Raw genomic sequence first — 25,009 nt, forward strand, 5'->3', positions numbered from 1 at the left:
AACATTTTGTTTTTAAAACCATACTAGATATCTTTTTGCATAAAAGCAGTTATTGATACTTTCTACCCCAACAGAAAAGTCTCACGTATTCTGATTACAGTCAGTAAAGCTTAGTATTTGCTTCTAATAAACATTAGAGTTAACTTTGTGTTATTGGAATAGCTTGGGGTTAGCAGTGGATAGGAATACAGGTTAGAGTTTGGTATTATTACTACAATGTAGGTCAGGGTTAAACTTATGTGAAAAGTTAGATAAGGGTTTAATATTTGGGCAGGAAAATGTTAATGTTAGGAATAGGAAATACAGGAGAGGGTGAAATATTAGTGGTAAGTGTAGGGTAGGCTATACTGTTAGGGTTAAGCCAGCTGGGGTGAGAGGTCAAGAAGATGAGGTCCCAGCATTAAGTTTGTATTAGTTATATTAGTGTTCTTTGCGCAGTTAAACCAAGACGTCACAATGATCTAGATAATGGTTTGCAGTGGGCTCATAAAGCATAGCCTTGCCAAATTTCCAGATCATTGCTTATCTAGATACTGTCTTACCTCACAGAAACAGGTGAACTGCGCCTTGATTCAGGACGAGAATCAATTTTAAGGCTTGCTTGACTAACTACATCACCGTTTACATTGCCAGGTTGAAGGTAATCTGCCTGAGAAGCTTCTGGGAGAGTGTGAATATCTAATCTGGACCGCCTGATGAAAAAAAAAGTATTAAGATATCACTACGTAAAGCAAAACTGAACTAAACTTTTCTCCACTTACGGCCATCTCTGCCATGACCTTACTGTATCTACGGTAAATAACATTTTATTTATTAACAGTGTAATACTATTTTACTGACCGGAGCTGTAAAATGTGCTAATTTTATCGGGTTGTTTGTTTTGTTTTTAGAAATTGTCTTAGCTACAGAGGTGAAGTCTCTACTTGACAGTTGATCCTTCAACTAAAGGGTTTTTGTATTTGAATTAACTGATAGAGGAAATAACAGAGGCAGATCAAGCAGGGGCGTAACTAGAAGTCCCCAGGCCCCCCTGCAAGAATTTAAGCGGAACCCCCCCCACCCTGGGGCCCGCTCATGGCCGTTATAGGGGGGCAGGAGGAGTCGCAGCATGAGGGGAGAGCTTGGTAGCACGTCGGTGGGGAGGGGGGACGGCCCCCTCCACCCACACCTCGGGTTCTCCCCTCTGCGCTCCCCTCCTGCCTTTATGTAAGTGGCAGCAGCGGCGGCAGCAGCAGCTATAATTACCCCCATTCACCACCGGAGGTCGCCGATCTGCAAGGGCTTCACATTACTTTCACAAACAGTAAGTAATGTGAAGCCCTTGGAGATTGGCAACCTCCGTGGTGAATGGAGGTAATTATAGCTGCCGCCGCTGCTGCTAACACTTACATAGAGGCAGGAGGGGAGCGCAGAGGGGAGAGCCCAAGGTGAGAGGGGGGGGGACTGTCCCCCCTCCCCACCGATGTGCTACTAAGCTCTCCCCTCATGCTGCGACCCCTCCTGCCCCCCCAAAATGACCAGCGGGCCCACCCACCCCCCCCCCCCACGGGGGCAGGGGCTGCTTCCCCTATTGTTACGCCAGTGAGATCAAGCATTTAGGGACAAAGCAGGCAGAAGTTTTAACTGTGTGGTAGTGGATTGGGCGGCCATGATTATGTATTGGTGCAGCGCCAGTTGATTTGATGTTGATGCTGAAGGCAAAAACAAGTAAAAAGATGGAGGATTCATATCAGGCCTCTGAAAGTGAACCGGTTAAGGTTGGCTGAAGAACAGGGGTCATATACCAACAAAGAAAAGAAGGAAAACATACTGCACTAACCATCTTACTTAGGTCATGCTAGAGTTATCTGCTGCCACACACCGCTGCCCCTGCTAGACCCGAAATGCTCTACGTCAAACGATAATGTGTATAAAATGACAATGTGTATTCTCATGTCCTGTTGTGTTACTCTTGCTCTGTGTACTACTCTTTTCTGTTGTATAACTCTTTCTGCGCCTATCAATGTGCCAAATCCAATTCCGGGCACGGCCCAACCGTGCTTGGCGAAATAAACAAATTCTGATTCTGATTCTGATCATGTAATAAGTATTTTTTTAAGCCATAGCAATTAAAACATTAAACCCATAAATAACTATGCAGTGTGGAATAAATAACAAAGTGACAATAAGCCCTTGTTTTATAGCAGTACATTGCCGTATTGAAGTACTACTCAACAAAAAATGGAAGATTCTAACATGATAAGCCCAGCAGGGGGATAAAGTGCAAGTGCATGTAAAAATGAAAAATCACAGTATAGGGAAGTCCCTTAGGGATAAAGTGCCGTGCATATGTCAGAATAGTAAAAAGTCTCTGTGCAATATAAACCACAGGGGGGGGGGGGGGTGTCTGTATGACTGATATTGAGGTGACCCCCCCCCCACACACACACAGTGTGATATCATGACCAAGGTCCTGACAGTTTGCCATCTGTGAACCTCATTGCAGTGTGAGAAATAACAATTCTTTCCAACTGCCAAACAAGCAATATCTCCCTCTGTGCATAAAACTTTCAGTAACAAACATTCTGTACAGACCACCTGGCACAACTTAAGATGTCACCACCAGTGATACATTTCAGAATGTAAATCAGAGAGAGGAAAGATTTTACAATGGACAAACACTGACTGATTTATAAATGAAATATTGTAAACAATAAGCCATTTTATTATGTTATTTTCACTACAGTTCCTCTTTAAAGCTTCAGATTTAGGAAACAATGGGTAAAAGCATTGTCATACTTTTACATACTTATACTAACTTCAAAATCATCTCAACATTGGGAGCTTGTTTACTGTGATATATAATTTATTTTGCCGGAGCATACTTCACAGGAATATTGGACAAAGATTCAGTGGAAAATACGGACAAGACAAACAGGATTGCTAATCACCTCTCTGAGCGGGGGATCGATGAGACACTTCTCACACTCCGCGCATCCTGGTTTGAATGAATGCTCATTGCATCCTCTCCAATTCTTGACTGTTTTCCAGTTCTTTTATCGAGACTGAAAAAAAAAATGAGGTGGTGCTATATGCTTTTTTATACAGTAGCTGTATCAACACCCTTTGTAATAAATAAGTGTATAAACCGTCAAGTGTATTAACCATCATTACCAATCTAGTATGATTCTGTTGTAGTAAGTTTGACTTATTATTATTATTTATTGTATTTATAAAGCGCCAACATATTACGCAGCGATGCACAATAGATAAATGGGTTAACATACAGGTAGAACATACGGAAACTCACAACAAAACAAGATCATGCAAATTATTTGATAACAATACAGTGTCATAGGTCAAAATAGAGACTGTTTGAGTCTACAAGAGGGGTGGTTGTGAGTAAGATTGCATAATCAAGCTGGATACATTAGAAAAGAGGGCCCTGCCAGAGGCTTACAATCTAAAGGGTGGGATGGAGACAATAGGTGCATCTTTTGAGAGGGTGTCTAACAGAACATATTATGGTGCTGGTGTAGGGGGGTATGCGAGCGTGAAGAGGTGAGTCTTGAGAGCTTGTTTGAAGGTATTAAAGGTGGGGGCGAGTCTGACGGCTGGTGGGAGCGAGTTCCAGAGAGTAGGGGCAGCCCTGGTGAAGTCCTGCAATCGTGCATGTGACTGAGTTATGCATGGTGCGAATAGGCGCAGGTCATTGGAGGATCGGAGGGGGCGGGCTGGTATGTGCCTGTGGACCAGATCAGAAATGTAGGTCGGGCAGGTCTTGTGCACTGATTTGTAGGCCAAGCACAGGATTTTGAAATTGATCCTAAAGCTGATGGGGAGCCAGTGTAGTGCTTTACAGAGCGGAGTTGTAGAGGCGCTGCGGTGAGAAGAATGTATCAGTCTGGCTGCCGCATTCATTACCAATTGAAGTGGGGCAGTACGGTTAGAGGGTAGGCCAGACAAAAGAGAATTGCAGTAGTCTAGGCGGGAGATGACAAGGGCGTGGATAAGGAATTTAGTGGTGTCAGGGACAGGTAGGAGCGGATCTTGGAGATGTTGCGGAGGTGGAAGTTGCAGGATCTGGCAATACCTTGGATGTGGGCTGTAAAGGAAAGTTCAGAGTCCAGAGTAACGCCTAGACAGCGGGCTTGGGAGGTAGGGTGGATAGTAGTATTTTCAATAGTGACGTGCAGATCTGGGAGGGGTGCAGCTGTGCGGGGTGGGAATATTAGAAGCTCAGTCTTGTCCAAATTAAGCTTCAGGTACCTGGCAGCCATCCAGGAGGAAATGAATGTGAGGCAGGCAGAGACTTTGTCCATGGTAGAGGAGGAGAGATCTGGGGTGTGGAGATATATCTGGGTGTCATCGGCATACAGGTGGTAATTGAAACCCATGGAGGAGATGATTTTGCCAATTGAGGCAGTATAGAGTGAGAACAGTAGTGGTCCTAGGACAGAACCTTGAGGAACACCAACTGAGAGGGGTGTAGCAGTGGATGAGGAGCCATTGAAAAATGTTGTGAAGGAGCGGTTGGAGAGGTAGGAGGAGATCCAGGCTAAGGCTAGGTCCTGAATGCCCATTAGCTGCAGGGAGTGGAGGAGGAGGGAGTGGTCAACAGTGTCAAATGCTGAGGAGAGGTCCAGGAGGAGCAGGATGTAGTAATTACCTTCGGCTTTGGCAAGGGCAAGGTCGTTTACCACTTTGGTGAGGGCTGTTTCTGTAGAATGGGCTGTGCGAAAACCAGATTGCAAGGGATCGAGAAGGGAGTTGGAGTTAAAGAAGTTGGTCAGGCGTTGGTGGGCCAGGCGTTCTAGAATTTTTGAGGCAAAAGGGAGGAGAGAGATTGGGCGGTAGTTGGATGGAAGAGCAGGGTCAAGTGAAGATTTCTTTAGCAGGGGAAGCACAGTGGCCTGTTTGAATATGGAGGGGAAGATGCCGGTGGAGAAGGAGAGGTTGAAGAGATGGATGAGGACAGGGACCAGATCAGAAAAATGTGGGCGCAGAGAATCAGATGGGACCGGATCTAGGGGGCAGGAAGTGGCAGGTGAAGTTGCCAGCAGCTGGTTGACTTCCTCCACCGTGACAGGATTGAAGGAGATAAGTGAGGAGAAAGAGGCAGAAGTCGGATGTGGTGGGGAGAGAGGGGTGTGGCTAGTACATTGGGGTCAAGGTTGTGAAGATCTCTCTGCCAACGTCCAGTTTGGGGAGGGGGACAGGGGGTGCTGGATGGAGTGAGGGTGAAGGTGATAAGGTGGTGGTTGGAGATGGGGAATGGTGTAATGTCCAGGTTTGTAAGTGCCATGGCTTTGGAGAAAAATAGGTCCAAAGTATTACCAGCACTGTGGGTTGTGGCGTTAGTATGCTGAGTGAGGCCAAGGGAGTTGGTGAGCGAGAGAAGCTGAGTGGCAGCAGAGGTGGTAGGCTCATCAATTGGAATGTTAAAGTCTCCGAGGATGATTGTTGGGAAGTCGGAGGACAGGATGTGTGGGAGCCAGGAGGCAAGGTTTTCTAGGAAGTGCGATATTGTACTGGAGGGGGGGGGGCGGTATAGGACTGCAATAATGGCTGGGAGAGAATGGTAGAGGCAGATAACAAGGGCCTCAAAGGAGGTAAAGTAAAGAGAAAGGGGAGGGGTAAGGACACGGAAGGTGCAGGATGGGGAGAGGAGTAGGCCCACCCCTCCCCCAGGCCTGTTATCTGGTCCTGGGGTATGGCTGAGGTGTAGACCCCCGTAGGATAGGGCTGCAGCTGCAGGCAGGTCAGAGGGGGTGAGCCAGGTCTCAGTAAGGGCAAGAAAGGTGAGGGTTTTTGAGATAAAGAGGTCATGTATAGTTGTAAGCTTGTTGCGAATAGATCTGGCATTCCAGAGAGCGCCGGATAGAGGAAGAGATTGTCTGAGTATGGGGCGGATGGGAATGAGATTGGGGCGAGAATGTTCGTGGGTATGGGGAGGGTGGGAGGTGCGGCGGGGAGAGGGGCTTGGTGGGTGAATTTGGTTGTGGTGGGTGAGGGGGGAAGTATGAGGAGGGGAATGGGGGGGCTGGGAGACCGGAGTGGGCCTGGGATTAGGATGCGTGGTGAGCAGTGGACAAGGGACCAGGGGGAGGAGCAGATGGAGCCAGAACATGAGGCACCAATAGGGTGGGTGATCAAGGGAAAGAGGAGGAGGTAGAAGGGGGGTGCGCATAATGATGTGTTGGGGATACATACTGTTGCACTGGGACTTGCTGAAGATTGCTAGATAATCAATCAGTTTTATAGCATATGCCTGTATGATAAGTAGGAATAGTACTTCATGAAAAAAATGGTTGAATCTGGTCTACCAGTGATTTGGTAGACCAGATTCTGCAGACATTTGTATTTGTTTTTTCTAGAGTAATGGTGAATGTGTTATAGGCCAGCAATAGCAGTGGCGTATTCAGAAGCAGTAGATGTAATACTTTACATTCTAGGCACATTTAAATTAATTTGAAACAGACTGTCCTGGGACAATACAATAGTGGCAGTAATTTGAGAAACATTGAAAAATTAATGCTTATTGGTAGTACCATAGATAGGTAGCTTCAATGGTTCACCAGATCCTATTTATTTTTGAAAATGTTAGAGGTGCTGGCCAGTCAGGGAGTTGTGCAGACTGGCTGTAGCCCTGGCAAACCAGATAAAGATTTGGCAAATCAGATGAACATCCGCTCACTTGCTTTTTCTTATAAACAGGTGTAGATTAGCAGAGTCTTCTACAGGTTACTGGACCTCTGAAGAAGAAGTGCTGTGCTCAGAACTGAACGTAGCTGTCCACTTTTCTGAGATATTATTACTGGGGTTTGAATTGGGGTTAATGAAATTCAGAAATCCAAATTTGCTTGTCACCACACTTCAGCACCCACACATGTGGACAGGGTCAGGGACAATATACTTATTTATGTTTCCCGTTGTGCTTCATATGAGTCACGTGAAGGGCAAATAATTGACCTCCCCTGATCCTGTCCACTTGTCTGGGTGCTGAAATGTGGTGACAGGCAAATTCAGGTTTCTGAATTTCAATAACCTGGATTCGAACATCAATTTTATTTATTATGCATCAATGAGAGGTTTATTAGACTATTATACCAGTTAGAATGGATGTCAAATACGTACTTTAATAAATTGTTTTTAATTTAACACATCTGACAGATTTATTGTTTTAAGGCTCAGAGGTTTCTGGATCAAGGTTATTGATAGTGTTTATGTGCTACTTAAAGGAATACTTAAGGCAAAAAAAAAAAATGATATTTACTCACCCGGGGCATCCCTCAGCCCCCTGAAGCTGGATTGTGCCCTCACAGCCCCGCTCCGATCGTCCTGTCCCCGCCGGCGGCTACTTCTGTGTTCGGCGACAGCCGCCGACAGGCTGGGAACGCGGCTGATTTTCCGCGTTCCCAGCCTCTATATCACCCTGTATGCTGCTATAGCGTATATACATACGCTATAGCTGCATAGAGGGTGATATAGCGGCTGGGAACGCGGAGAATCAGCCGCGTTCCCAGTCTGTCGGCTGCTGTCGCCGAACCCGGAAATAGCCGCCGGCAGGGACAGGACGATCGGAGCGGGGCTGCGAGGGCACCATCCAGCTTCAGGGGGCTGAGGGATGCCCCGGGCGAGTAAATATCTTTTTTTTTTTTTTTTTTGCCTTAAGTATTCCTTTAAGATTTAGATTAAGTTTTAGAAGGCCTCTTCAGATTTTAAAAGGTTTTTGCAATAAGAGCAAAATCAAAGTGAGATTGAGAAAATAGCATTTTGAATTCATTTCAGCAGAGCATTACAAAATCAGTCAGACCTAAAATGAAAACTTTTTAATAGTCTGAAACCTGATTGCTTGGATCCACAGTTTTGACACCACCATTAATGCGGAGCAAATGATCATGGTAGTTTTGGCATTCAGTTTAAATTTCCAGGCTTGACTGCCAGCCATGACACTATTGCCATGCAGTGTGTATATTCTCTTTATTTTTGCAAGGGCCTCTTTCTTCACTCAAGATAATAAGGTCACTCATTGCTTCATTGTGGACAGACCAAATTCAATCAGCTAGCCAGTCACTGAAAGCCGCCATTAACTGCATTCTCGTCATGCTGCGCACCAGTCCAGCACGGCTGTCACTACACAAACAGCTGTTTACCGTGCATTACACAGTGAGTTTGGTGTGTCAGTGTAAAGCAGTACACTAATTACACTCCCTAATTGATGTATATGCAATGCAATGTGATTTCTGCTCTTAAAACGCTGCTGTGCGTCAAATCCAGATTTTTCCCGGGGACTTTTGGCGTGTATTCCACTCCGCCTTGCAAAAACTCAGATGTTAGACCCCTTGAAACATCTTTTCCATCACTTTTGTGGCCAGCATAAATGTTTCTAATTTTTGAAGTTCACCTCCCCATTGAAGTCTATTGCGGTTCGCGGAAGTTCGCGCGAACCAAACTTTTTGCGGAGGTTCGCGTTCGATTTTTGCGAACCAAAAATCGTAGGTTCGAGCCATCTCTAAACATGAATACAAAAAGAATAAAGGCATTTTCGCTCACCACAGACCAGAATCCACGGGCCTGACCACCCAGTACAGGTTCCTTTCTAGCCCTGTGGTAAGTGTTCTTACACCAGGTAGTCTGATATTTCTGCTGAGGAAAGCTATTTGATATAATTGAATATATGTATTATAATGTTTAGTTGTATAGAACAAATCCAATAAAAATACAGCCGTTTCTGAAACAATATCCAGTCCTCACCCATTGGAACGAGGCATTGACCCAGTGCTTTTAAGGCTTTGTGTGTCATGGTTAGAGCGGATGCTTCGTCCATCTTCACCTTTTCCAGATATTTTGTCAAGGATGCTAAAACAAATACAGTGATTAAAAAACTTTTCTTTCAGCATATCATTCCAAACAAAGTCTCTGTAAGCAAATAATTGTAAGGCAAGTGCAACATTTTCAGCTAAATTGTAATGCAGATTCTGCACAAGAGGCCTAAAAAAGACAGTGAGTGAGATAATGTAAATTTACATGAATCTGAGATTTAAAGTCTTTTCAAGACTTTCACTTTAGATTGGTTTGCAGATCAATCACAGTGTACGCTGTCAATAAATTAATTGCAGCAGAAATTTAAAAAAGCAGGATTCGCTTGCACCCCCAATAGCTTATATGGTGTTAGCATAGGAACACAATTGTAGGAGATTGCAGTACTATTAGTATTGTAGTACTAGTACTAGTACTATTACTGTAAAATCTAAACAAAAGGAATGGACAAAAAATTGCTATTAATTCTGATGCATCTTGGAAAATATCAAAGCAGTTTATTTTGGAGCCGGAGCAAACAGCACTTTTCAGCTATCCCATAGACGGCAGTGCTAATTGTGGCTATGGGGCACCAAGGAGGTTGTTCTTTGCTGGGTTATTGGCAAATCTTTCAAGTGATACAGCAAGTTAAACTTAGGTTAGTGTTAGTGTAGTGTTAGGGGTATCAGCAGGATCATTTGGCTAGCGGCGTAAGTACTTGACAAGTGTTGGGCATATCAGTAGGAGGGTTAGTGATAGGTGCGTGGGTAGCAAGGTTAGTGTTAGGTTTATCAGTAAGTGGTAGGCATATACGTATAGATTAGTGTTAGACGTATCGATTCGGTAGGAGGGTTAATGTTAGGGGATAGGGTAGGGGAGGTTAGAAGGCTACTGTCAGGAACAATCAATTAAAAAATGTTGCTACCCATATTCTCATCATCAGCACCACATGCATCAAAAAAACATATCGCCGGTACATATATATGTGCCAATCAAATACAGCCGAAAAAATGAAATTTCCTGTAGGATGTGTGAAGACACATTAATGCAGGGATATAGTTTAAACTCGTTTTTGTATTTTTACATCTACCCATGTATATGCTATAAAAAGATTGCATGCTGTAATAGATAGATAGATAGATAGATAGATAGATAGATCATCCAAAAGGTAACAGCAGTTTTCATTTTTGAAAACAGAATCTTCTGATTACCTCTGATGATCGCCTTCATTATTTAAGCATTTATCATATCTTTTTACAAGGTTTTCAATCCCTGTGTTGAGGTAGCATCACACTCCTCATCCATGGGTTGGAGGAATTGATGGAGGCATGTAATGCTGCTGACAAATAGTTACTGGCATTTTGCATTTAAACTACACTTAAAGAACACCTTGCATGGCAGATAAAAGCAAACAGCTGTTGCCCGTATTTCGCGCCGTATATGACCCTCCGGAATATAAGACGCACCCAGGTTTAGAGGGCAAAAAACAGGGGAAAAAAAAAAACTAAACCTGGTGCGTCCATATTCCAGGAGTGTCTTGTACATGCCCTCCCTCAAATACTGTCCTCCTGTGTACCTCATGTGCCCTCTTATCTCACCCTGTCTACCTAAAGTGTCCTGTGGTCTCCCCCTGTGTCCTCTGGTCTCCTCCCTGTGTCCTCTGGTCTCCTCCCTGTGTCCTCTGGTCTCCTCCCTGTGTCCTCTGGTATCCCCCCTGCGCCCTCTGGTCTCCCCCTGTAATCTGTGGTTGCCCCCCTGTGCCCTGTGGTTGCCCTCCTGTGTCCTCTGGTCCCCCCTGTGCCCTGTGGTTGCCCCCCTGTGTCCTCTTGCCCCCCTGTACCCTGTGGTCCCCCCTATGGTCACCCTCCTGTGTCCTCTGGTCCCCCCCGTACCCTGTGGTCCCCCATGTGGTCGCCCTCCTGTGTCCTCTTGTCCCCACCTGTACCCTGTGGTCCCCCCTGTGTCCTCTGGTCCCCCATGTGGTCGCCCTCCTGTGTCCTCTTGTCCCCCCCCCCGTACCCTGTGGTCCCCCTGTGTCCTCTGGTCCCCCATGTAGTCGCCCTCCTGTGTCTTCTAGTCCCCCCCCTGTACCCTGTGGTGTCCTCTGGTCCCCCATGTGGTCGCCCTCCTGTGTCCTCTTGTCCCCCCCGTACCCTGTGGTCCCCCTGTGTCCTCTGGTCCCCCATGTGGTCGCCCTCCTGTGTCTTCTAGTCTCCCCCCTGTACCCTGCTTCTGTCTCCGGGTCCCCGTGCAGTTTAGCGGCAGCAGCTTACCTCCTCCATCTTGCCCGCGGCGATTGAAGACATCCGGCTTCAGTGTGCAGCTTCCTCTAGTGCCGGCTTCTAATGACGCATCATTGATGACGCGTCATTAGAAGCCAGCACTAGAGGAATCCGCACACTGAAGCCGGATGTCTTCAATCGCCGCGGGCAAGATGGAGGAGGTAAGCTTCTGCCGCTAAGCTGCACGGGGACCCGGAGTATGCGGGGGGGCCGGAGACATAAGCGGGGGGGCAGGCCAGCGGGGACACATGAGGATGCTGGGGGGACACAGGCAGGGAATCCCCGATGGCGGCGGGTCGGCGGTTCGCATCGGCGGGTGTATGGAAGTCGGGGATTCCCTGCCTTTGCCGTATAAGACGCAGGGACTTTTTCTCCCCATTTTTTGGGGAGAAAAAGTGCGTCTTATACAGCGAAAAGTACGGTACTTTCTGGATGGCCCTTGTTTATGTTCCATGTATATCTTACAGCCAGAACCCGAAGTTTGGCCACTTTACGTTCTGGCCAGCCAATGTGCAAAGTGGCCACGGCGGTGCGGCCAATGTTAGAAATGAAATGATTCCAGTAAGATTAATGTATGTTCTGGCCGTCTCGCTGCGGCCAAATATTTCAAAAGTGAGTTCATTTAATGAAATTAAGCCAGCGGCAATGTAACAAATGAAGCCGCCGGCTTCAGCTTTCTCTCCTCCCCCTGCCTCTCTCTCCCCTATAGACCACCGGGCAGGACACACGCGTGTCCCCGAGAGTCGTTAGTCGCGCCAGGGAAGCAGAGCGGGGAGGCTGCAGACATTGCTTCTGCCAGCACCCGCTCTGTAGGAACGAACAGCAGGATTCCCTGCTCCGATGAACGACTCTGGGGGGACACGCATGTCCCCGCCGGCTGCCCAGCATTGTATAGGAGAGAGGCAGGGGAGAAGAGAAAGCTCATTTCTAACATTGGCCGCACCACCGCGGCCACTTCGCACATTGGCCGCCCAGAACCTGAAGTGGCCCGGGCAGAACGCAAAGTGGCCAAACTTCGGGTTCTGGCCGTAACATATACAATCAATTGCAAATTTTCTTCTGAAGTAAATATTTTCAATTCCTTGTTAGCAAATCATGGATATCCCACGATGCAAAACACCAAGCGGTTTAAGCAAATTTGAAAACAATCTTAAAAGCCTTATTACCAGATTAATTAATCTGTTGGAGACTCAAGCCTCTGCCCTCTCCCACAAGGCCATTAGTAATGCTTCTAGTCAGACTACCTCTTAGCGCTTTATTCTGCATTATACTGTAGAGAATACAGCAGAATACAGAGAATACATTGGAAAATACATGGAATAGACATTCTATATTGATTTTTTCCAATGCAGCCTCCAAAAGTTTTAATAGGTAAGTGTAATGATCTGCTCAGCTGTCTGCACGGGGAGACAGCTGTTTGACCATTCTTTAGGTCTGAATGCTACAGGTCTCTGGAAAAGAGACCTGTCTTCGCTTTGCAAGTTTCAGAGTTGCTCTGCTGAGGAATTTGCATACACTTGTCATGCAAATTGCCTAGCTGCCTCCTTTGATGGCTTGCAGTATAAATACCTTTTGCTTCCAGAATCCCTTGCTGGTCATGATGGTTTGTTCCAACCAGTCAGGTTGTATTATCTGTATTGCCTTGTTCTGTCTCTCTGCCTCGATTGTCTTGTCGCCAGCGGGGGTCGACAGGAAATCGTTCTGTCTGTCTGGGAGTGTAGGCCTGAGCTACGGTTGCTACTGGCTGCTCCATCTGTCTGGATTGCATTCGCCCTAGTGGTAGTGGCAGTGCTTCCTTCTGTATTCTGCCTTTAGGGGTGCTAACCAGAGCAGCAGTGGCTACTGGTAGCCCCATCTGTTTTTCTGTCTGGATCGCATCCGCTCTAGCGATAGCAGCGGTGGTTCCTTCTGTATTCTGCCTTAGGGGTGCTAGGCAGAGCAGTGGTTGCTATTGGTAGCCCCATCTCTCTATCTTGTCTGATACGAACGCTTGCTGTAGGCTCGGTGAGGTAACCGTTTAGCAAGCGTTCGCGTTCTCTATTTCATGTTTGTCTTTCATTGGTTAGTTAGGGTGGCATGCTTAACACTGGGCGCCTAACGCGCGGTGATTGTGTCGTAAATGCGTTTGCTGTTGCGAATGAGTGCGGTGTTCGCGTTTAGCTAGCGTTTGTTATTTTCCTTGATGTTCTGATTGTTCTTGCTTGCTGTGCCTTTTGCTACTCTCGTGTTCTGTCCTGCTCGGTCTTGTGTCTGTTGGCAATCGCCAGTCTTGCGATTGCGTTCGTACTTTGTTTCTGCGGATGTGTGTTCACCGTTGCTGGGTGGCGATTAGATTGGTGGACACACATTCATTCTGTCTCTGTGCTCTATTTACACTTGTGCTCTGTCTATTCGGTCTTGTGTCACTTTTGGCAATCGCCACTCTTGCGATTGCGTTCCCACTCCAGTTCTGTTGTTGTGTGTTCACCGTCGCTGGGTGGCGACTAGATTGGTGGACACACATACATTCTGCCTCTATGCTCTTTGATTCGGTCTTGTGACACTTTTGGCAATCGCCATTCTTGCGATTGCGTTCCCACTTAGGTTCTGTTGTTGTGTGTTCACCGTCGCTGGGTGGTGACTAGATTGGTGGACACACATACATTCTGTCTCTGTGTTCTCTCTCTTTAAGGGCTATCTTGCCCTGCATTGCTTCAACTCGTACAATTCCCATCTGGCATCTGTGGCCGTGCAGAGGCTGTGCTCGTCTGCACTCGACAGCTCCATCTGCCGGTGGGAATCTCCCTCTACAGGTGCATAGCACCATAGCTGGGTTCTCTCTTACCTGAAATCTATCACAGATCCCCTGCTGGACTCTCTGCAATTTGCCTACAGGCCTAATAGATCCGCCATTGATGCCGTGAACATGTGTATGCATTATGTACTACAGCATCTAGACACCCCAGGAACCTACACCAGGATTTTATTTACAGCTCTGCATTTAATACCATAATGCCATCTCTGCTACACAGCAAGCCCTCCCAGCTACACATACCTGAATCCATCTGCAAATGGATAACCAATTTCCTAACCGATAGGAGACAGCGTGTTAGACTTGGTAAACACACATCAAGCTCTCTGACCATCAGTACTGGTGCACCCCAGCGCTGTGTGCTTTCCCCACTGCTCTACTCACAGTACACCAATGACTGCATCTCCACAGATCCATCTGTTAAAGTTCTGAAGTTTGCAGATGACACAACAGTAGTTGGTCTCATACAAAACGGGGATGAATCTGCATACAGGCAGGTGGTGGGACAGCTTTCCTCCTGGTGCAGCAGCAACAACTTGAAACTAAACGCTCTCAAAACCATGGAGATGATAATAGACTTTAGGAGATCTCCCCCCCAGCACCTCCCCTTAACCATAAATGGATCCACAATAACCCAGGTAGAGTCATTCAAGTTTCTTGGGTCCACGATCTCACACAACCTAAAATGGGATAACAATACGGCCACTATTGTCAAGAAAGTGCAACAGAGGATGTACCATCTACGGCAGCTGAAAAAGTTTGGCCTACCTCAAAATTTAATGGTGCAGTTCTACACTGCAATTATTGAATCCACCATAACATCATCTATGACTGTATGGTTCAGCTCCTGCTCAGCATTAGAAAAGGGGAGGCTGCAGCGCATCATCCGAACAGCGGAAAGGATAATTGGCTGTAGCTTACCTTCCCTGCAGAATCTTTACGCTAGCAGGTGCAGAAAAAGAGCAACCAAAATTGCCTCTGACCCCTCTCACCCAGCTCACTCCATCTTCCAGCGCATGCCTTCAGGAGTAAGATTCCGGTCAATCGCTACCAAAACCTCCAGACACAGGAACAGCTTTTTTCCTCAAGCGGTAGCCATACTTAATGCTGAACCACGTTAGAGCTGCTAGGACTTGATAGTAATTAGCACAGAACTGTAAATGAACAATTCTCACACTGCTTACTGCCACTATACTTATAATGTCCTTTACTTGTAATATACACACTGTCTACCCTTGTATTGTTTTTGTTTGTGTTTGTGTTTGTTAAGCAACTGCCAAGACAAATACCTTGTAGGTGCAAACTTACTTGGCGAAATAAAATTGATTCTGATTCTTATTACACGCTTGTGGAGGATTTCCGCAGTGTCAACGCGCGTCTTGTGCGCTGACCACGGAAATAAATCCCGCAATCGTTACAGTAAGCATATGATTCGACTTCCCAGTTCCAACGAAAAAACAAACCAAATGTGCCAGTTTTAGATGGTGCTGGATAGTGTAACTAGTGTACTGGTTAAGGGTTCTGCCTCTGACACAGGGGACCTGGGTTCAAATCTCAGCTCTTCCTGTTCAGTAAGCCAGAAGCTATTCAGTAGGAGACCTTGGGCTAGACTCCCTAACACTGCTACTGCCTACTAAGCACACCCTAGTGACTCAATCTCTTTGAGTCCACCATCAGAAAAGCACACAGTAGATGTGTGCATGCTTTTTTATTAGCAAATAGGGTACCTGAATTTTCACACATAATTATATTTAGCTACATGACAGCAAGGGTCTGGAACAATTAATGTGCTCATTCAGTATTCAGTGACCAGGGGCGGGTGATGACTCCCTAATCTAACTCTCAGCTCCTGATCTCTCTACTCTATTGTCTCTGTCTGCTGCTTCTGCATTCAAGTCATCCCCTTTCTTCAGTCTTAACATTAGTAAAAAAAAAAAGGTTTCACTTACCTGGGGCTTCTGCCAGCCCCCTGCAGCTGCCCTGTGCCCACGCCATTACCAAACCATCCTCAGGTCCCCCGCCCCAGCTCAGTTTTGCTTTCTTCAAACGTCATCTGCTGTACCTGCACGGCCCTGGTCGCATGGGTCCCTCGTATGCGCTCCGGCAGTGGCCTCCGCAGGTGCAGTAGAGATTTTCTCATACTGTGTCTACGCAGGGCGCTCCCAGCAACAGGAGCCTGCACCAGGGTCCCACAGGTGCAGGCTCACTAAGCCCTGCTTGGTAAGTGTCACTTACCAACCGTGGAGCAAGTCAGCGATGAGGCAGGGAGCTGCGTGTATGAGTCAGGGTTTTCTGTCCAGTGCATCTTTGACATTCCTTTAGATGTGCTGCAGCCACCAGGGGAAGCTCTTATGTATAACAGTATGAACATTTTTACATCTAAATGGATGCAGAAAAGCTGCATAAAATATCACCCTTCTCGGCTCTGAGAGAGTCCCACCTCCCACTATATCGGATCAAATCAGCTTGAGAAGCAGAGTGTGGCTCTCCCTATTGGCTGCCTGGCTCTCCCTAATGGCTGTCTGTCAAAGTTACTACACAGAGAGAGCATCAAGAGAGTGAGCTATTGGCTAAGAGCTGGAGAAAAATATTGAACACTTTTGCTTGATTTACCGAATGCGTAAATCTTTGTGAATTGCAATTTCTTGACATTTTTTGAGGCATTTTCAGCACGTCAGTAATTTACCTCACTAGTCCATAATTCTAATTTTCTGTCCGGTAGTAGGTTTAGTGAATTGAAATTTGGGAATTTGATTTGTTAATTCAACAGTTTTCAGCACTACCAAATGCGTTAATGCTTAGTGAATCAAGGCCATTGTGTCTTCTGTAATACTGGGAGTCTTGGAGTCTAACATCAGTTGTTCTTCCTACTTTGCAAATTACATGGTCACACCTGATTGAACTATCCAGCAGCTGTAGGCAGGGCTGTCCTTACCTAAAGGCATTGCAGGCATTCGTCTGGAGTGCCATTGACCCTGAGAGCACAGCTGGAGAGTACAGTGTACATTTTGTCTGATCATGTGGGTGACATGCTGCCTGCTAGTTTTATTTGAGGGACATGGTGGCAAATGTATTTTATGGTACAAGGTTTATCTTATATTGGAGGATGTATTTGATAGTGTGTGTATATGTTTTTTTGTTTTGTTTTTTGTTTGTTTGTTTGTTTTTTGGGGGGGAGGGGACAGGTATTGTTGCCTGGAGTAACAACAAGGTCAGAAATGGCCCCGATACAAAAAAGTATAAACAGGCTGTATGCAGATTCAGTCACATTTGGCCCAGGTATACTGTCTTCATTTTGTTTTAGCTCAGTGTTTATACTGTATTACTCTAGTATGCTGACTGCTGTTAGAATTTACATTGCTCGATTTTTAGTGTGGTTGAGCTGTAAAGAAGAATGCAGTAGTTAATTTAATTTTATCAAGCATTGCATAAGAATGTTTTTTGTAATATAAATGTTTTAAAGGTTCTTGGTGATTTAAGATGCCAACAGCTACATATGTATTTATTGTTTTTTAAGCTGTCTGTCTTGTCATCTCACTGACTGGGGCCATGGAGATTAGACTATCCAATTGAAGTGGTTGATTGATGGCTTAGAATACAATGGTCACTGCTCAAAATCAATACTGTGTACAGATACGGCTTCCCAACCTTGTTATCATTATAGCTACAGCTGGTAAGCACTGCAAGCCTGTTTCAAACTCAGGAAATAAATCGCATATACTGTAACTAAGGCTAACAGATTGTTTTAGTAATACTTAAAAATAAATTATAATCAATTAAGATACTAACGACTGAATAAAGGAACCACAGATCTCTGCAAAGAATTGTTATATTTCATGTTGCTTGTCTCTATTTTATGGCATTGTTTAAGGATCATTATAAAATTAAAGGACAACTATCAATAAACATTCTTTTTAAACTGGGATGGGAGTAGCTTGTCTAGGTGTTCCTAAGTACTGCTGTAAATGTTTCCATTATTATATCTACCTTTCATGTTATAAAAGTGTCTCACTGACTGGTGTCAGAGACAGGTGACTCATAGGGAGGGGGTTGGGAATCCCTCTCCCTGCATCTATAAACCCTGTGTGTACTTTCTAGCTTTTTCAAGTGACAGGTCTCATTACTTGCAGTTTTTTTCCAGTGAATGGGCCGTCCAGATTACATGTGACGCTATCAGGGATAGCTGAATTGTCTGAGGAGGACTGGTGCGCAGCACTATTCAGAAAAAAATGTATGTCTGATCTGCTACATGGAGTAAACGTTCTGTACAAATTCTGTGTGAAACCTGACACCTGTCAAAGAAAAATAGTCTGTAATTTTCTGAGATATGCAGAGGCTGTGATGTTAAAGAGAATCTGTACTCTGAAATTCTTACAATAAAAAGCATACCATTCTATTCATTATGTGCTCCTGGTCCCCTCTGTGCTGTTTCTGCCATTCTCTGCTGCAAACCTGGCTTGTAATTGCCAGTTTTAGGCAGTGTTTACAAACAAACTAACCAGCTTCTAATAGGCTCAGCTAAGCAGAGTGTGTTAGTCACACAGAGCCTGCAGGGGGTGTGTACAGCTTCTAGCTAATCACAAGCAGCCCTGCACATTCCAGTCTGACTGCCTCAGCCTGACTGTGCCGACTATAGAGAGAAGATTAGATCATATAACAGAGATAACACAGCTACTGTGCAATTAGGAAAAGCTGCAGTAAGCCAGACCACATTAGAAAAGGCATAGGAACTTATAGCATAGAAGAAATAAAGATAAACAATTTGTTACAGAGTCTCTTTAAATTTCAAATAAAAAAAAAAGAATCACCTATGCTAATGGGTTTAGCTAAAACCTACACAAAGCAAAGTGTAGCTTTTGGCTCAAATTTTTAACATGGAAAGTAGGAACATGCTTATACCGATATTAAATAATACTTAGATAATTTGTACATTGTAGTTTTATAACACTTGCTTATTGTTATTGATAGTTGTTTTTTTAAGAACCTCTTAGTCAATGCTATTTTATGAATCAAACATTGGTCTTTACGCTGCAGCAGGAAATCTGTATATCGCCCTGCAGCACATTGTATCGCTCTGCTATGGCTCACCCACATTCAATGGAAACTACTCCACTGACATGCATTGGTTGCAGAGGCATTGCCGAAAATCCCAACACAAATTTGTAACTAGTGGAAACGGCACCTTACAGTTCTTTTACAAACATAGCCCACTGATTGAGAACAGCCATGCTTCAAAAAGAACAGAAGGAGTATGCGAAAGAAGTGATTTTGAACTGGAGTGGTGCACGAATGATGTAGCTCTTTACTGCAAGGATAGTGTGGTGGTTGTGATATGATCAATACTAGATCTGATTCCTGCTAGAATCTGATATCATTTTGGCTGGTCAAAGTGGCAGCCCATGAAAACAATATCAGGGAGATATAATTTATTTGTCCAATTCTGTATGGGTTGTTTGCTCCTGATCGCTCAATCTTTCTCAGGAGAATGCTCCGCTGATGCACTCTTTCTGGCAGGTACACAACCCCTGCACCACATAGTGTACAATCACAAATGGTGAAAGAGGCACTCTACAGGCCTGAACTTTCATTCATCATCATCATTTAGATATCATTTATTTCCCTGATCTACTATAAAAACAACAGTGTGCAGTTAGCTTTACTGTACTAAAATCAAAACAACCTTTCCACCCCACATATTGATAAAATGGCGCACAAATGATCTACTCCCAGTGAACGGCTGCTATACTTTTAGGGCATGTCAAGCCACACCCTAATCCTGCCTACTGCATTGTACAGCAGAAAGGGAGGTTTGAACTGAGGATGTGATGCAACAGGGAAGGGAGGTCCCATACACATAACTATGAAACTGATAAACAGAAAGTGTAGATGAGCACACATCACATTAATAAAATCAGAACATTGAAGCCATGTTTTATGTGGTGAGTGAGAGTAAACTTACAATCAGTAATCAGGTCATCCTAAAGTACCACTTTGCAGATCACTGCCTCCCCAACAAAAAAAAGAAACATACAAACATGATGGGTTGGCTAGGATATCTCTTTCTAGTACAAGATGACAATGTTCTGATAAGTACACATGCAGTTGACTTGACTCCTTTTTTAACCCTTACCGTTTTCCACTGCCCTCTGCAGGTTGTGTGCTCTCAGTAGTTGCAGGCACAGGGGCATTTTCCCTTTTATCATTACTGGACTTTTCATATTCTTCATCTCTTCTGCTGGACCCTGCATAGCCATACAAGAAAAAGAAATGAAAGCAGGTTCTCTATATGACTAAATGTTGCTAGATAATCCTTTAGGCAGTGTGCAGCTGAAAGGTCAAAGCTTTAGCAAGTAATGTATTAATTCTGACGACAATGGTTTAACCTCCCTAGCGGTATGGACAGAAATGTCCGTTCAAAAAAACATGCTGTGAACAGTATAAATATGCATGCACATCAATACTCTCCTGCACTGTTTACTAGACCCTTGCTTGACACATTTTGGCAAGATACAGGAAAAAAAAAGTTTTAAAAATAAATTTTATCACTGTTTGCACAGAAATCCTGGGGAAATTGAACGCTGGGTAGGTTAATAGCAATAAATGCTACTGGCCATTTCCAATGGAAAACTGTGAGTCACTAATTAGATCTCCTTAATCAAGGCAGGCATTGGTGCATTCTGTGAAATTTATATTACTATTCACAGTCTAATATTACATATTATAATAATTGTTTTGACATTTCAAATACAATAGCACAGAAAATGTCAGTAATGGTATTAAATTCACATTTTGCTCCTCACTATGATCTTTGGTTTTGTAGTAATACTTCACAATTAAACAACATACAGACTTATTAAATAAATGCTGTTTATAGACTTTTGCTTTTGGATGCTTACAATAAAAAATAATGCAAATCGGGAATGGAGACAGTTCCCTCTTGGTGCGATCTGACATCGCATAGGCGCCGCTAACTGGTCTTGCGAGGTGAGCATGAGCCTGGATCTAACGTTTGGCCTGCCTTCAGCCTCCATGGAAGTGTCCAAACTGAGAATGTGACTCCCTGGTGGCCCTCCGGATTCCCTGCCTGGAGCTGGATCGTGAGCCTGGTCCCTGGCCCCTAAAGGGACAAACGCTATCAGAGGCTGTGTCCTACGAGCAGCCACTTCTGAACAGGTGAGACCTGTCTTTGGCAGGGTCAATGCTCCTATTTATTTGTCACTCAGAGCGCTCTCTCTTTTGTATGTTTTTACTATGATAAAAAATAAACTGCACACTCTAATAGAAAAATCAACTCGTGTATGCCAGATTTTAAAGTAATTTGAAGTGAGAGGTATCTGGAGGCTGCCATACAAATTTCCTTTTAAATAATACCTGTTGCCTGGCTTTTCTGCTAAATATTTTTTCATGCAGCTAATCCAGTCAGACTTCAGTCAGTCTCACTAAGCTGCCACTAGCCAAAAGTCACCATCTCCCATTGTTATTTTGATGAGCAGATTAGTGGGAACCAGTCTAGTGATAGTTGGCCAATGACAGCTGTTTCCTGAGAGAGGAAGGGGGGGGGGGGGGGTGGCCATAGTTTATGACTCAGGTCTGTGTTCCACTGCATAATCAGTTGCACTCAGGTTCACTGTTAGGTTTATGCGTACAACCTGTTCATTTTTCTGTTACACTACAGTAACTCTAAAAATCTGGTACAGAGGAATTAAAAAAAAAAAATAACAGAACTTCTTCTAAGCCTGACTGGATGATTGAAGAAAACATGATGCAATCTCTGCTGTTTGCACAAGTCTCCTTTACTAAATCACACTCAATTACTGACTGGATGTCATCACTCCAGGCTTCCAAGCAGTAATGCATGAATTACCAAGCGCTTGCAAATCAAATTTGGCTAGAGGTGTGGTACTGCTAACCATCAGGCATATTCAAACAGAATGTCCAGACTAATGCACAACACACAACAAAAATAGCATCTTAACTGGTTTAGAGGGTACCTGAAATGACATGGCCTATGATGAGATAAACATGTATATCCAGTTCTAAACCTACTTACAACTTGGATGTGTTTCTTTTTCCCCTCTCCCAACTATAAGGGTTAAGAATTAAGGGCTGTAAATTATACTTTCTATGCAGTCGGACTGCAGTCAAACTACAGATCTGGTAAGACTACTCAGTGGGTAAGAAACAAATGAATACGTACCTGGAGCTTTTCTCATTATAGATTTTCTGACAACATCAGTTCCCTGCACAGTGGAATTCTTGAAGCGTCTGGCTCGTTCTTCAAAAAACCAGTCGCCGGTTGCTATCCGTATTTGCCTGTAATGAAACAGACAGTTCTTGAAAGTGTGACGCTGTATAAAAAAACACAACATACTTTCTTTCTTACCATGTGTTTAAATGTTGCATTGGTATCACAATACTAATTTGCCGTACTATGACAAGGCCATCAAACGTTATGGAGCAAAAGAAATGGGATGTAGTACACTAAAGCATCCTTAGTGATTGCTAAAGTAATAAGTGGTTCCCAAATTGTTTCAAGTCAATTGAAACCATAAAGAAAATGTATTACATTGTGACAAAACCAGGGGCCTTCAGGTTTGTTTGTTTTTTTTTCAATTTAAAAAACAAATTAAAAAAAACATAGCTCTTCCTTCCCCAAGCCCCTTTATTTCCCCCTTCTTCCCCTTGCCAGTTTGTATTACCAAAATAGCTGAGCGCGGGGCTCCATACCTGAACCCACCACCCCACCTGGTCCACAACATGAGGGTACTCTGCAGGAGAGGTAGTGAATACTGTGCAGCTGTAATTTCATGCAGCAAAATGGAAGTGTTTGTAACCCCACGTGTGTTATTGTTTGACATGCAGGGGTGTTAAAAGGCACTAAAAATGTGACATGTGACTCCATGGGGAGGCCGCCCTTCCAACGCTAATGCTGAGCACTAGCAAGTGCCCAGCCAGTGAATGGGAGCAGCTGACTAGCAGGGAATTCATTGCCTTCAGCCTCCAATAGAAAAAAGGCAGTCAGCAGGTTACTTATTAGTTGACGCTGTCCTAGACATGTAAACCGTATCTGAGATTGTTTGACATACTTGTCTGACATATATGCCTCATCAGCACTATTCACCGTATGAAATATGCTATACTGTACTTTTCTTGATACTTCTGCTATTTCCTGTTCTCAAATCTTTTTCAGTGCAGAAATATAAAATTCAGGATAGATCTATGTTTCTGAATAAATCAGAGAGGCACAATGTATGTACTAAGTGCCCAGCAAGCATGCGTTATTCATCTTTTATAGATGACTCACTCTTCTGTAAGATAGCGATCACATTCTACAAAGCAAAAGTCCTAAGAGAAGGCCGAAAACACGTTGGAACACATTGGTGAGTTATTATCTCACAGCAGGCCCAAGTGCACCAATTGGTAGTTGCACTCTATGACTGGGATAGAGAGAGCCTGTTTTATCCGCTAGCCCTTGTGTCTGTTTTCCTAACAAAACCAAGACATTAGCTTCTAGATTATAAACCCATAAGGGCAGGGAGGGACCTCATCAAGCCATACATAAACTATGTATGTACAGTATTTGTAATTGTATTGCTGGATGTCCTGATTGTACAGCATTTTTAACTTTTCATGTATTTATGCTTCCCACTATTTGATACAGAGCTAAACAAGATGTTGGCACTATATAAATAAAGAAAAAAATCTGTATTTTTATTTTTTAATATATATTAAAAAAAACAAAGAAACTGTACTGAGTCAGTACTTAAAAGAACTATATATATATCACAGCTACAAATGTTTTTGAGCAAGTCTTTTCTAGCTTTTGCATCTTATCATGCATCTTTTCCTAGATCTTGTCCAATTTTGCCCAGGTTTTAAGTCTCTTTTGAAGCGATACAAATGGAAAAATCCAAAGAAGGATTAACACTGCAATGCAAGGTGCTATATTCTGGTAAATGTCATCTGCATCTGTTACAAACATGAGCTATTCATTTGTCGGGAGGAAGGTATACAGTATGCATACAGATAGTTCATATTTTTCATTATCATTTGTCATATATTCATGAGCATTAGGGCTAATAATGATCTGTTTAGTTAATTCTCCCTGGCTTTATACTGGTTGTTTCTGGAGTTTTCCTGTGCAAATTAGCTCTGTAGAGATAATTATTTCCCTCTGTGTAGTAACACGGAGGGCTCCCCTCTGACACAGATGCATGTCCTGCTGGTATTTACATTTCTCAGCAGACTAATCATCATTCATTGATACATATGAGCATTGCACACTATCATTCATCTTTCAATTATTGTATAAGATTGTAAAACTGACATTCCACTCTCATCAAAAAATTATCATGACATGTATCAGTGGTATATAAATTATTTTGTAACTTTATCTTATTTAAAACATTTTTTCTACATTGCAGCCTATTCTGCATGCTTCTAAGAGCATGGACACTCAAACAGCATTTGCTTTCCAATGCCCCGGAAACTTCACTCAGCCTGTATAATTGGTTGCACACGGCAGGAAGTATTGCACTTCTGGATGAATTTCACCAGTACTAATCAGAAATCTGGCACACTTAACAATCACTGCGATGACAGGAAGGCCTCAGAGTAGAGCATGTGATTGTCTCTGCAGATAAAACCGAGGTAAACAAACAAATAAATAAATAAAATGTCAGAAGATCTGGACAGTAAAGATTGCTCCCTGTGGTATGTTACTTTAATACTAATATGAGAAGAAGATAATTGCTACCTTTGCCTAATGTTCCACCAATGGTCCATGTTCTACAGCTATCCACACAGGCAGTTAATCCACATTGCTGAAGCACCAATTACCTTGTATGTGATGAGAATATTGTCATCCTTAAATACATACAACAACTAAAACTATACCGTAAGTACCAATAATAACAACAATAGTAGCTTTATCAACTCCTTGCTTAAAGTGACACTTCACTTTGAATGAAATACTTCAAACATTTATCAGTGCGCTGCAAGACTTTTTGCAATTTAGTGTCATGAAATAATATCTTTCCATTTCAATTCGCAACCACTTATCATTCTGCAAAACTGACTGAAACTGAAACTGCACTTATTTGCATGCCTGAAATCTGTACTCATTGTAGAGTTTGAACTGCCTAGAAACCTCCCA

General features: G+C 43.8%; 1 protein-coding gene across 5 annotated transcripts in view; it reads right to left on the minus strand.

Annotated features, from left to right (window-relative positions):
* SYTL5 (synaptotagmin like 5) overlaps nt 1-25,009 on the minus strand; it is a 331,232-nt gene that overhangs the window by 108,242 nt on the left and 197,981 nt on the right. For 4 of the 5 annotated variants that reach the window (XM_068269884.1, XM_068269886.1, XM_068269883.1 and 1 more), the window contains exons 4-8: nt 22,052-22,167; nt 19,985-20,096; nt 8,737-8,841; nt 2,931-3,044; nt 543-692 (exon numbers count right to left, since the gene is read on the minus strand). In XM_068269884.1, the coding sequence (XP_068125985.1) occupies nt 543-692; nt 2,931-3,044; nt 8,737-8,841; nt 19,985-20,096; nt 22,052-22,167 (597 nt within the window). The remainder of the gene's footprint in view (nt 1-542; nt 693-2,930; nt 3,045-8,736; nt 8,842-19,984; nt 20,097-22,051; nt 22,168-25,009) is intronic. The other variant, XM_068269887.1, reaches the window with a different exon arrangement.

Source organism: Hyperolius riggenbachi, chromosome 2, assembly GCF_040937935.1.
Source record: "Hyperolius riggenbachi isolate aHypRig1 chromosome 2, aHypRig1.pri, whole genome shotgun sequence".
Taxonomy (NCBI): Eukaryota; Metazoa; Chordata; class Amphibia; order Anura; family Hyperoliidae; genus Hyperolius; species Hyperolius riggenbachi.